The sequence below is a fragment of the Zingiber officinale genome, chromosome 8A, assembly GCF_018446385.1.
Source record: "Zingiber officinale cultivar Zhangliang chromosome 8A, Zo_v1.1, whole genome shotgun sequence".
Classification (NCBI taxonomy): domain Eukaryota; kingdom Viridiplantae; phylum Streptophyta; class Magnoliopsida; order Zingiberales; family Zingiberaceae; genus Zingiber; species Zingiber officinale.
Genome location: NC_056000.1, coordinates 37,227,760 through 37,239,322, shown reverse-complemented (window position 1 = coordinate 37,239,322; position 11,563 = coordinate 37,227,760). Strand labels below are relative to the sequence as shown.

Genomic DNA, 11,563 nt, shown 5'->3' with positions numbered 1-11,563 from the left:
TCACACGCACGACGGTCGCCGCAGGGCCTGCTCGCGACCGACCGGCCGCCACAGGGCTTGCTCGTGTCCGGCTGGCTGCCACAGGGCTTGCTCGTGTCCGGCCGGCCGCCCTAGGCGGCTTCTCGCGGCAGGTCGGCTGTCGTATGCGCCTGCTTGCGACATGCCAGCTACCGTAGCCATCTGCTCGTGGCAGGCCAGCCACTGCAGGTGCCTGCTCGTGGCAGGCCAGCCGCCACAGGCGCCTGCTCGCGGTAGGCCAGCCGCCGCAAGCGCCTGCTCGCGGTAGGCCAGCCGCCGCAAGTGCCTGCTCACAGCAGGCTGGCCACCGCAAGTGTCGTAGGCCGGCCTGCCACAGGCGCTTGCTCGCCGCCTACTCGTGGCTGGCAATAGGGGCCTATTCACGACCCCCGTAGGGGGTCTTGCTCGCGATCGGCCGGTCGGCCGCCTCAGGCGTCTGCTCGTGGCCATGATCGACCACTGCATGGGTTGCTCGTGGCCAGTTGTAGGCACTTGCTCAGTCGCAAAATTCCTTAATTGTTTCATTGCATATTTGTAGTTAATATCTATTTAATTTGTTTGAACCTATTTAAACTCATGCAGGGGATCTCAAATATCTAAGACAAACAAAACTTAGATGTGATGTTCAGGTGCATGCCCATTGTTCTATATATTAGATTTGTTTTACTTGCATTATCTTTTGTTTATTATAGCTAGTTTCATTATATGTATTGTTATTTCATTTAATGATGCTCTAAGCAACAACATGTGTTTATTAGAAAGTCTAAGTTTATAATGATTCCCTAAGTAATATCATTATATTCTAAGTTTATAATTATACCATCATATTCTAAGTTATCATTCATTTGCTTTAGTGTAGAGGAGATTTTCGATAATATGATATGAAGATCGTGAGATGAAATTTAGCTCATAATACTTTATTTAAGCTTATTTCAAATGATACAAGTTTAGTAATGTTTCAAATTATATTCTCATTAGGTAACGATGTATATGAACAAAGGTTGGATGTACAATCGATTAGAAATTGAATTTATCATAGATGATTTTATTGCTGAAGTTGAACAGTTTATGAACTTTGCTAAAAGTCATCCAGAATGTATGAATGATGCTGAATTATGGTGTCCCTGTAATCATAAAAAATATCAAAATAGAACTTTCCGTGATGATGAAACTACAAAAATGCATATATGTAGAAATGATTTTGTGCCAAAATACTACAATTGGTACTGTCACAGAGAGTCTTATTTATATGAACTAATTGGGTCTTCTGGTGGTTCGTCTTCTGGGAATAATGTTACCGCTCCTGAAGCATCAAATAATATTGATATTTCTACAATTAATGGTTCATGATGCGATGAATGCAGTTGATTATTCCAATATAGATGAAATGCCAATACCTGAATATCAACAACTATATAAAATGTTAAAGGCAAGTGAAAGAGAAGTATGTTGGGTTTTTTGGGCCGCAAAAACCGCTTTCTGCGTTGCGAAAACCTCGAAACCCCCATGCCACGGATCCGTGTGAAGAAATAAAATTTTGAAAAACATTCACGTACGAGTTTCTAAGCCTAGATCTACACTAGATATACAAGGAAGAAAGGTTACCCTTGATGCGAAGCCCTTCGCGTATCCCACTCCCAAGTGATGCCGGATCTCGAGGTTGTCAAGTGTACAACCCTCTATGTGTATCCACACGAACAAGTCGATGGAGAGAACCTCTAAGGATGTGCTAGAAACCTTAGAAGATCAGTAACCATGGAGGAGAGGGAGAGAAGAGCTTGAGGAAGAAGATGAGAGTTACTTCACAAAATGAAAACTTACCACTTGAATAAAAGTGGCCGGCCACTTTTGAGTGGTTTGTAACCTCCATGGGATGCCAAGAGTCACAACTCTTGGTAACTCCCATGAGATGGCATCTCACTTAAGCAACCATGATGATGTGGAGCATCATCATTGGCCCACTTAATGTCAACTCACCAATGAGGTGGCAAATGGTCAAGTCAAACTTGACCCTTCATCTTCCTCTCAAGTCAAGTCAAACTTGACCACTTCTCTCCCATGGTTGATCAAATCTAACCATTGGTTCAAGTTAATTTTAATTTAATGAATCTCTATTCATTGAATTAAATTGATTAAATGAGTCTAAGTCCAAATTAGACTCATTTAATGCATGAACCGAATTGAGTCCAACTCAATTAGTCTAATTTGGATTACTCTTAATCCAATTTGGTTCATCACATGAACCTAACCCTTTAGGTTCATCAAATGAATCTAATCTCCATCTAATTATCCTTTGTGTGTGACCCTATAGGTTCTTGTAACATTGGCAATGCTCCTAAACTCATTTAGAAGCATAAGTAATGAGCGGTATCTAGCAACACATCATTACTACCCAAATTACAAGAATATTGAGATCCAACATCACCTTGTGACTACTAATTGTGACTCCTCACAATATATGACAAGTGTCCTTCTATCATTGACATCTAGATTGATCAATGTGAGGCATAGACCGTGTCATCCTTTAATCAATCTAAATCTTGAACTCCAAGTAGACTCACTCAATCAAATGAGCTCAATATCTCATATTGACTCATTTGAGCATGGCCATGCACTTCGTGGTCTCCCTCTATCAAGAATATCGATGTCACTCTCGTTATATAGGAGGGATAGATCTCATCTACATCACTCACATCCCTCCGCATAATTTGTTACATACCCAGTAATCGCCTTTATAGTCCACCCAGTTACGGGTGACGTTTGACGAACCCAAAGTACGTAACTCCTTATGTAGAGAATCATGGTGACTTCAGGTCCAAGGACTAGTAGTCATACTAATAGCCACATGAGAAAGTATATGACACTCATATAACGATCCATGATACTTTCTCATGGCGGGTCATTCAGTATACATTGTCCAATGCATACCCATGTGTCAACTTGATATCTCCATATCCATGATTTGTGAGATCAAGTCATCGAGTTGACCTACATGCTAGTCTCATCGCATTAACATTGTCCATGAATGTTAATACTCGACTAAGAATGATTAAGAGTAGTGTTCCCTATATCATCTCACTATCGATTCAACCAATCGATTGATATAGATAAGAACCTTCTACACAAGGACGTTATTTGGCACCAATACAAGCATAATAACCATAAACAAATGCCTTTATATATATAAGAATTGTTGGTTGCTACTCGAAAAGCCTAATGGTTCCACTGTACAAAAATTTTGTACAAAGATCTGAACATTTTCCTAGCTACCATGTGTTCTTTTAAATTAAACTTGGATTGCCTGCGGAACTTAACACGTTTGATCCAAAGTTTAATTTATTTGTTCTTTTAGGTTTAGACTTGGATCTCCTGTGGAACTTAACACTTTCGATCCAAATCACCTAGGTTATTAATTCTATTAAATATTAATTTCCAAAATTGGCTTCCAGTACTGACGTGGCGAGGCACATGACCTTCTTGGATATGGGAGCAACCACCACCGACTAGACAAAGCCTTTTAAGGAAAGCTAATATTTAATTTCCTTAAATAACTTTAGGTCAACCGAAAAGAGCAATCAAATCACAAGGAAAAAGAAAAACAAAAGAACACAACATCGAAAATAAATTCGAAATACTAGAATCGCATGCCTATTGTATTTGGTATTTTTACAAAGAAATAAAACTAGTATGATGCAGAAATTAGATACTAGAATACCTTTTCTTTTGCAAACAAAAACCTCTAGGTCTTCTACCGTATTCCTCTTCTAACCTCGGACATTGTGTGAGCAATGATCTTCCGAGATGAGAACCACCAAGGCACCTTCTTCTTCCTTCCTTCAAGTTTCGGCCAAGCAAAAACATGACAATCCTTCCTTCAAGTTTCGGTTTAACATGACAATCCTTATGAGCTCCTCTTGGGGACATTCTCAACCTAGATTACTAGGACACAGTTTCCTTCTATAATCAACAACACACACTATAAGTGATATCATTTCCCAACTTATCGGGCTTATTGATTTATCGAACTAAATCTCACCCATTGATAAATTAAAGAAATAAATATCAAATATATGTGCTTGTTATTATATTAGGATTAAGAGCACACACTTCCATAATAACTGAGGTCTTTGTTCCTTTATAAAGTCAGTATAAAAGAAACGACCTCAAATGGTCCTACTCAATACACTCTAAGTGTACTAGTGTAATTATATAGTTAAGATAAACTAATACCTAATTACACTACGACCTTCCAATGGTTTGTTCCTTTCCATCTTGGTCGTGAGCTACTGTTTAGAATTTATAAGGAACCGATAACATGATCTTCTGTGTGTGACACCACACACTATGTTATCTACAATATAAATTAATTGAACAATTACATTTATCATAAATGTAGACATTTGACCAATGTGATTCTTATTTCTAGATAAATGTTTATACCAAAAGCTAGGCTTTTAGTATACATCCTGATAAGAATATGATATAACGAGTCCATACAACAATCATCAAATGATTGGCTCTAAGGTTCTAACTAACAATCTCCCACTAGCACTAGTGTCAATCAGTATAGGCTCTAAGGCCTAATGACCTAGTGTGACCATCATGCTTTCTCTGTGTCAAAGCCTTGTCAAGGGATCTGCGATGTTAGCCTCTGTAGGTACTCTGCAAATTTTCACATCTCCTCTATCGATAATCTCTCGAATGAGATGGAAGCGCCGTAGTATGTGTTTGGTCCGCTGGTGTGAGCGAGGTTCCTTAGCCTGCGCAATTACTCCATTGTTGTCGCAATAGAGCTCAATAGGGTCAGCAATGCTAGGAACCACCCCAAGTTCAGTGATGAACTTGCAGATCCAAACTGCCTCCTTTGTTGCATCTGATGCAGCAATATACTCGGCCTCTGTTGTAGAATCAGCGACTGTGTCCTGCTTCGAACTCTTCCAGCTCACAGCACTACCATTTATGCAAAACCCGAACCCTGACTGCGATCGATAATCATCCTGGTCGGTCTGGAAGCTAGCATCACTGTAACCCTTTACAGCTAGCTCGTCATCGCCTCCATATATCAAGAAATATTTTTTAGTCCTTCTCAAGTACTTAAGAATATTCTTGTATCTGCTCGTCATGCTCAAAGCATAAGAGACATCAGGACGAGTACATAACATGGCGTACATGATAGATCCTATGGCTGAGGCATAAGGGATCTGATCCATGTGGTCCCTCTCCTCTCTAGAAGAGGGACCTTGAGTCTTCGAAAGACTCACACCATGTGACATCGGCAGAAATCCCTTCTTGGAGTTCTGCATGGCAAACCGAAGGAGTACCTAGTCAATATATGTACTCTGACTTAGGCCAAGCAATCTCTTAGATCTATCTCTATAGATCTGTATGCCTAGAATACGGGATGCTTCACCTAAGTCCTTCATTGAGAAACAAGTCCCTAGCCAAATCTTGACAGACTGCAGCAAAGGGATGTCTTTCTCAATGAGTAGTATGTCATCCACATACAATATAAGGAAGACAATTGTGTTTCTAACAATCTTCTTGTAGATACAAGGTTTATCTTCATTCTTAATGAAAACAAACTATTTGATTGCATCATCGAATCGAAGATTCCAGCTCCGAGAAGCTTGCTTTAGTCCATAAATGGACCTATGCAACTTGCATACTCTACTAGTATGCTGTGGATCTACAAAACCCTCAGGTTGTGTCATATACACATCCTCGAGCAGGTTTCCATTCAGAAACACAGTTTTGACATCCATCTGCCATATCTCATAGACATGGTATGCTGCAATAGCAAGCATGATCCGAATGGACTTAAACATCGCTACTGGAGAAAATGTTTCATCATAATCAATACCATGAATCTGCTTGAAACCTTTAGCTACCAAGTGACCCTTATAGATAAGTCCATCCATGTCAGTCTTTCTCTTAAAGACCCATTTACATCCTATGAGTTTTATCCCTTCAGGTGGATCAAACAAAGTCCATACTTGGTTAGTGTACATGGATTCCATCTCGGATCTCATGGCCTCTAGCCATTTCTCAGAATCTGGTCTCATCACAGCTTCCTGATAGGAGGTAGGCTCATCCTCAATGAGCACAACGTCATCATGGTCAGACAAGAGAAATGAGTATCTCTCAGGCTGACGACGTACCCTATCAGATCTGCGAAGAGGTAGGTCTACTTGAACTGGTTGTTGTTCCTCAACTCTTTGTGGAACAACATCATCCACAACACTTTGTGGTTCCAGTTCAACTTCCATCGAGGCTTCAGTGCTATGGTTCCCATCTTGAACTTCTTCAAGATCGAACGTACTCCCACTAGTCTTTCTAGAAACAAAATCCCTTTCTAGAAATACCCCAGTGTTAGCCACAACTACCTTGTGTTGACTGGGAATGTAGAAGTAATATCCCTTCGTTTTCTTGGGATATCCAATGAAATAGCACTTGTCGAATTTGGGTCCCAATTTGTCCGAGACTAGACGTCGAACGTAAGCCTCACAACCCCAAATCCTCATAAAAGACACCTGGGCATCTCTCCCAGTCCATATCCTATATGGTGTCTTTATTACAGGCTTAGATGGAACTTGGTTGAGAATGAAAGCTGTCGTGTCTAAAGCGTAGCCCCAAAGATACATAGGAAGATCTGTGTGACTCATCATAGATCGTACCATATCTAATAAGGTATGATTCCTCCTTTCGGATACATCATTCCACTGTGGTGTTCCAGGAGGAGTGAGTTGAGATAGAATCACACACTCAGCTAGATAGTCACGAAACTCATGGCTAAGGTATTCACCACCTCGATCTGATCAAAGTATCTTAATACTCTTGCCAAGATGATTTTGTACTTCATTCTTGAATTCTTTGAACTTTTCAAAGGATTCTGACTTATGTGTCATCAGGTACACATAATCATATCTACTGAAGTCATCAGTAAATGTAATGAAGTACCTATAACCACCTCTAGCAGTGACATTGAAAGGGCCACATACATCATATGTATAAGACCTAACAAGTCAGTCGCTCTCTCACTGTGTCCACTAAAGGGAGTCTTGGTCATCTTGCCTAGAAGGCATGACTTGCATGTCTCATATGATTCAAAATCAAGTGAGTCCAGCAAACCATCCTTATGGAGCTGGGATAAGCGTTTGTAATTTATATGACCTAAGCGACAGTGCCAGAGATAAGTTTGGTTCATGTCATTTGACTTGAACCTCTTGGTACTTATGTTATAGATAGGGTTCTCAAGGTCTAGAATATAGAGTCCGTTCATTAGAGGTGCACTACAATAGAACATATCATTTAAATAAACTGAACAACATTTGTTCTTTATTATAAATGAAAATCCTTTCTTGTCCAAACAAGAAACTGAAATTATGTTCTTAGTCAAGGCAGACACATAACAATATTCATCTAATTCTAGTACAAGCCCAGAGGGTAGAGATAGATAGTAAGTTCCTACAGCAACAGCAGCAACCCGTGCTCCATTGCCTACTCGTAGTTCTATCTTACCCTTCATCAATGCTCTGTTATTTCTCAACGCTTGTACATTAGTACAAATGTGAGAAGCACATCCGGTATCTAATGCCCACGATGAAGAAATAGAGAGGTTGACTTCTATAACATATATACCTGAAGTAGAAATCTTATTTCTCTTCTTCTTCAGATCTTCCAGGTATCCTGTGTAGTTCCTCTTCCAGTGCCCTGCTTGTCCTTGATACAGTTGATGAAGATGTTCAACTATATCATAAGCACCCATCAACTCGTGTTGCTTCTGAAGCTCAGAGTTTATGGTTGCAAGCATGAGACAAGACACATCTAATGCGTCATCTTGATGCTTTTTGTAAGCATCTCAGTCAGCTCGCGTGGCAATGGTAGGAGGTGCCTCCAGAATGGGCTGCTCCAGAACGTACAGTTTACGTTCTTGTGTGAGAACGATTCTCAGGTTCCTATACCAGTCTAGGAAATTTGTTCCGTTGAGCTTGTCCTTCTTAAGGACGGAACACAGGAAGAAAGAGTTCGTATTTGACGTCATGGTTATCTACAACAGAAAAATACAGAAAAATAAATAAATATCATATTTTATTAATCATTTAATTAGGCCTTTTAATTAAATGATGCTCCCACTGAATTATAGAACTTTTGCAGAATCAAGTCAGTGATGTGGTCAAACCACACTTATTAGATTCAAACCAATCAGCTATAATTTTGTGAGACAATATCCACATCATACTATGCCTTGAGTTAGCTTTGGCTAAATTGCCCAATACTTAGTATGATCGGTAGGTAACTAATTACTAATTACATCTCTATGCAACTCTTGTTTATAGGATCAAGATCCGCATTTATATTAAAACTTGAGTTAGCTTTGGCTAATACGCCCAAGAGTTAATATAAACGTGATTTTGACCTATCTACCAACTATTGACAAATGCCTATAGTTAAACTTGATTCAATTGAGTTAACTAGTTACTCAATCTAATTGAGTTGTACTCACCCATGCGTTGATAGGCGGGACCAAAATTGTCCCTCCGTACCCTACCAAGATAATATGTGTTGCTCTGCTTTGGCAGATTCAACAACAACATGTGATCGAGGTAGTGGTAGGTATCACGGCATGGTAGGCATTTCAAGTTGACGTGATTGAGATCTAATCTAATCGACGAGGTGTATCATATACGTGATTTAGATCTAATCTAATCGTTAGGGCGCATCATGTACGCGATTTAGATCTAATCGAATCGTTAAGGCGCTAATTAATTACTTATTCTAGCATGCATCACATATACACACACACAAACAATTAATTAAATATTTTGTGATTAGTCATGACCCTACTACGATCTTCTCAAGCTAATGAGAAGATCGGATGGTCAACCTAAGGTCAACAGCTTCTCAAGCTCCTTCCTTGACCACCTTGTGTTGCTCGCGCCCTCCTCGTAACTCTGTCTCGAGTGGACCTTCCACCGCTCCATTTTGTACATTACAAAAGTGAAACTCGAGTTACATTTGAGTCTAAACTAATTTACAACAGAAAATAAAAATAGGAAAGGCACGACGCGCAGGTCGCGTATCACATACAACACGCACATCACAAAAAATGACACGCAGGCCATAATATGAATTACAACACAAAATTTCTAATCTAATTGGATCTTTTGGGCAATGACCATCACAAAATAATATATAATTCTAAATTATATAATTTCTATAAATTTCTGTAATTTTTCTTACAATTTTTACAATTTTTATGAGTAAAAATTCTCAGCGGTCCCGTTTAGCGATTTTCGGACGCAATCGCGGAATGAAGCTCCTTGCGGGGTCAGGGGCAGCGCCCCTACCCGCGATATAACCATCGCAAGTGTTCCTAAGCGATCCTACAACGCCTTAGTCCACTGTCCCAAAAGGATTTGGGGCGAAATCTTGCCGTTTTGAAAATATCTTCTCGGTAGTCGAAGCCTACAAGTGTCTAAACACTTGTGCTTCGCTTCTACGAGAAAAATACCCATAAAAACTATAAAAATCTTAAAAATACAGAAACTTACAGATCTTTAGAATTTCATAAAATTCAAATTTAAAACTCGTACGCGCTTCGCACGTGGCTCTGATACCACTGTTGGGTTTTTCGGGCCGCAAAAACCGTTTTTTGCGTTGCGGAAACCCTGAAACCCCCCATGGCACGGATCCGTGCGAAGAAATAAAATTTTGAAAAATATTCACGTACGAGTTTCTAAGCCTAGGTCTACACTACATCTACAAGGAAGAAAGGCTACCCTTGATGCGAAGCCCTTCGCGTATCCCGCTCGTCCAAGTGATGCCGGATCTCGAGGTTGTCAAGTGTACAACCCTCTATGTGTATCCACACGAACAAGTCGATGGAGAGAACCTCTAAGGATGTGCTAGAAACCTTAGAAGATCAGTAACCATGGAGGAGAGGGAGAGAAGAGAAGAGTTTGAGGAAGAAGATGGGAGTTACTTCACAAAATGAAAACTTACCACTTAAATAAAAGTGGTCGGCCACTTTTGAGTGGTTTGTAACCTCCATGGGATGCCAAGAGTCACAACTCTTGGTAACTCCCATGAGGTGACATCCCACTTAAACAACCATGATGATGTGGAGCATCATCATTGGCCCACTTAATGTCAACTCACCAATGAGGTGGCAAATGGTCCAGTCAAACTTGACCCTTCATCTTCCTCTCAAGTCAAGTCAAACTTGACCACTTCTCTCCCATGGTTGATCAAATCTAACCATTGGTTCAAGTTAATTTTAATTTAATGAATCTCTATTCATTGAATTAAATTGATTCAATGAGTCTAAGTCCAAATTAGACTCATTTAATACATGAACCAAATTGTGTCCAACTCAATTAGCCTAATTTGGATTACTCTTAATCCAATTTGGTTCATCACATGAACCTAATCCTTCAGGTTCATCAAATGAACCTAATCTCCATCTAATTGTCCTTTGTGTGTGACCCTATAGGTTCTTGTAACGTTGGCAATGCTCCTAAACCCATTTAGAAGCATAAGTAATGAGCGGTATCTAGCAACACATCATTACTACCTAAGTTACAAGAATATTGAGATCCAACATCACCTTGTGACTACTAATTATGACTCCTCACAATATATGACAAGTGTCCTTCTATCCTTGACATCTAGATTGATCAATGTGAGGCATAGACCGTGTCATCCTCTAATCAATCTAAATCTTGAACTCCAAGTAGACTCACTCAATCAAATGAGCTTAATATCTCATATTGACTCATTTGGGCATGACCATGCACTTCGTGGTTTCACTCTATCAAGAATATCGATGTCACTCTCGTCATATAGGAGGGATAGATCCCATCTACATCACTCACATCCCTCCGCATAATTTGTTACATACCCAGTAATCGCCTTTATAGTCCACCCAGTTACGGGTGACGTTTGACGAAGCCAAAGTACGTAACTCCTTATGTAGGGAACCATGGTGACTTCAGGTCCAAGGACTAATAGTCATACTAATAGCCACATGATAAAGTATATGACACTCATATAACGATCCATGATACTTTCTCATAGCGGGTCATTCAGTATACATTCTCCAATGCATACCCATGTGTCAACTTGATATCTCCATATCCATGACTTGTGAGATCAAGTCATCGAGTTGACCTACATGTTAGTCTCGTCGCATTAACATTGTCCCTGAATGTTAATACTCGACTAGGAATGATTAAGAGCAGTGTTCCCTTTATCATCTCATTATCGATTCAACCAATCGATTGATATAGGTAAGAACCTTCTACTCAAGGACGTTATTATACTTAGTTATTTGACACCAATATAAGTAAGCATAATAACCATAAACAAATGTCTTTATATATATAAGAATATGATACAACGAGTTCATACAACACTCATCAAATGATTGACTCTAGAGCTCTAACTAACAAAGTATGGGAAGACATTCTTCTGGTCATTCTCAACTATCAGCTACTGCAAGATTATTGAATATAAAAGCAGAACATCATTTTTCTGAAAGATGTTA

At 39.7% G+C, this 11,563-nt stretch overlaps 1 protein-coding gene across 1 annotated transcript; it reads right to left on the bottom strand.

Moving 5' to 3' along the window:
- On the bottom strand, positions 1–543 carry LOC122010692. The gene has a single exon (XM_042567195.1). The coding sequence runs from the start codon at positions 541–543 to the stop codon at positions 1–3; it is 543 nt and encodes a 180-aa protein (XP_042423129.1).
- Positions 544–11,563: the final 11,020 nt, after the last annotated feature.

Bases quoted from the DNA above. Each gene is read 5' to 3' on its own strand.
- LOC122010692 (XM_042567195.1), bottom strand. From the start codon at position 543: ATGAAACAATTAAGGAATTTTGCGACTGAGCAAGTGCCTACAACTGGC.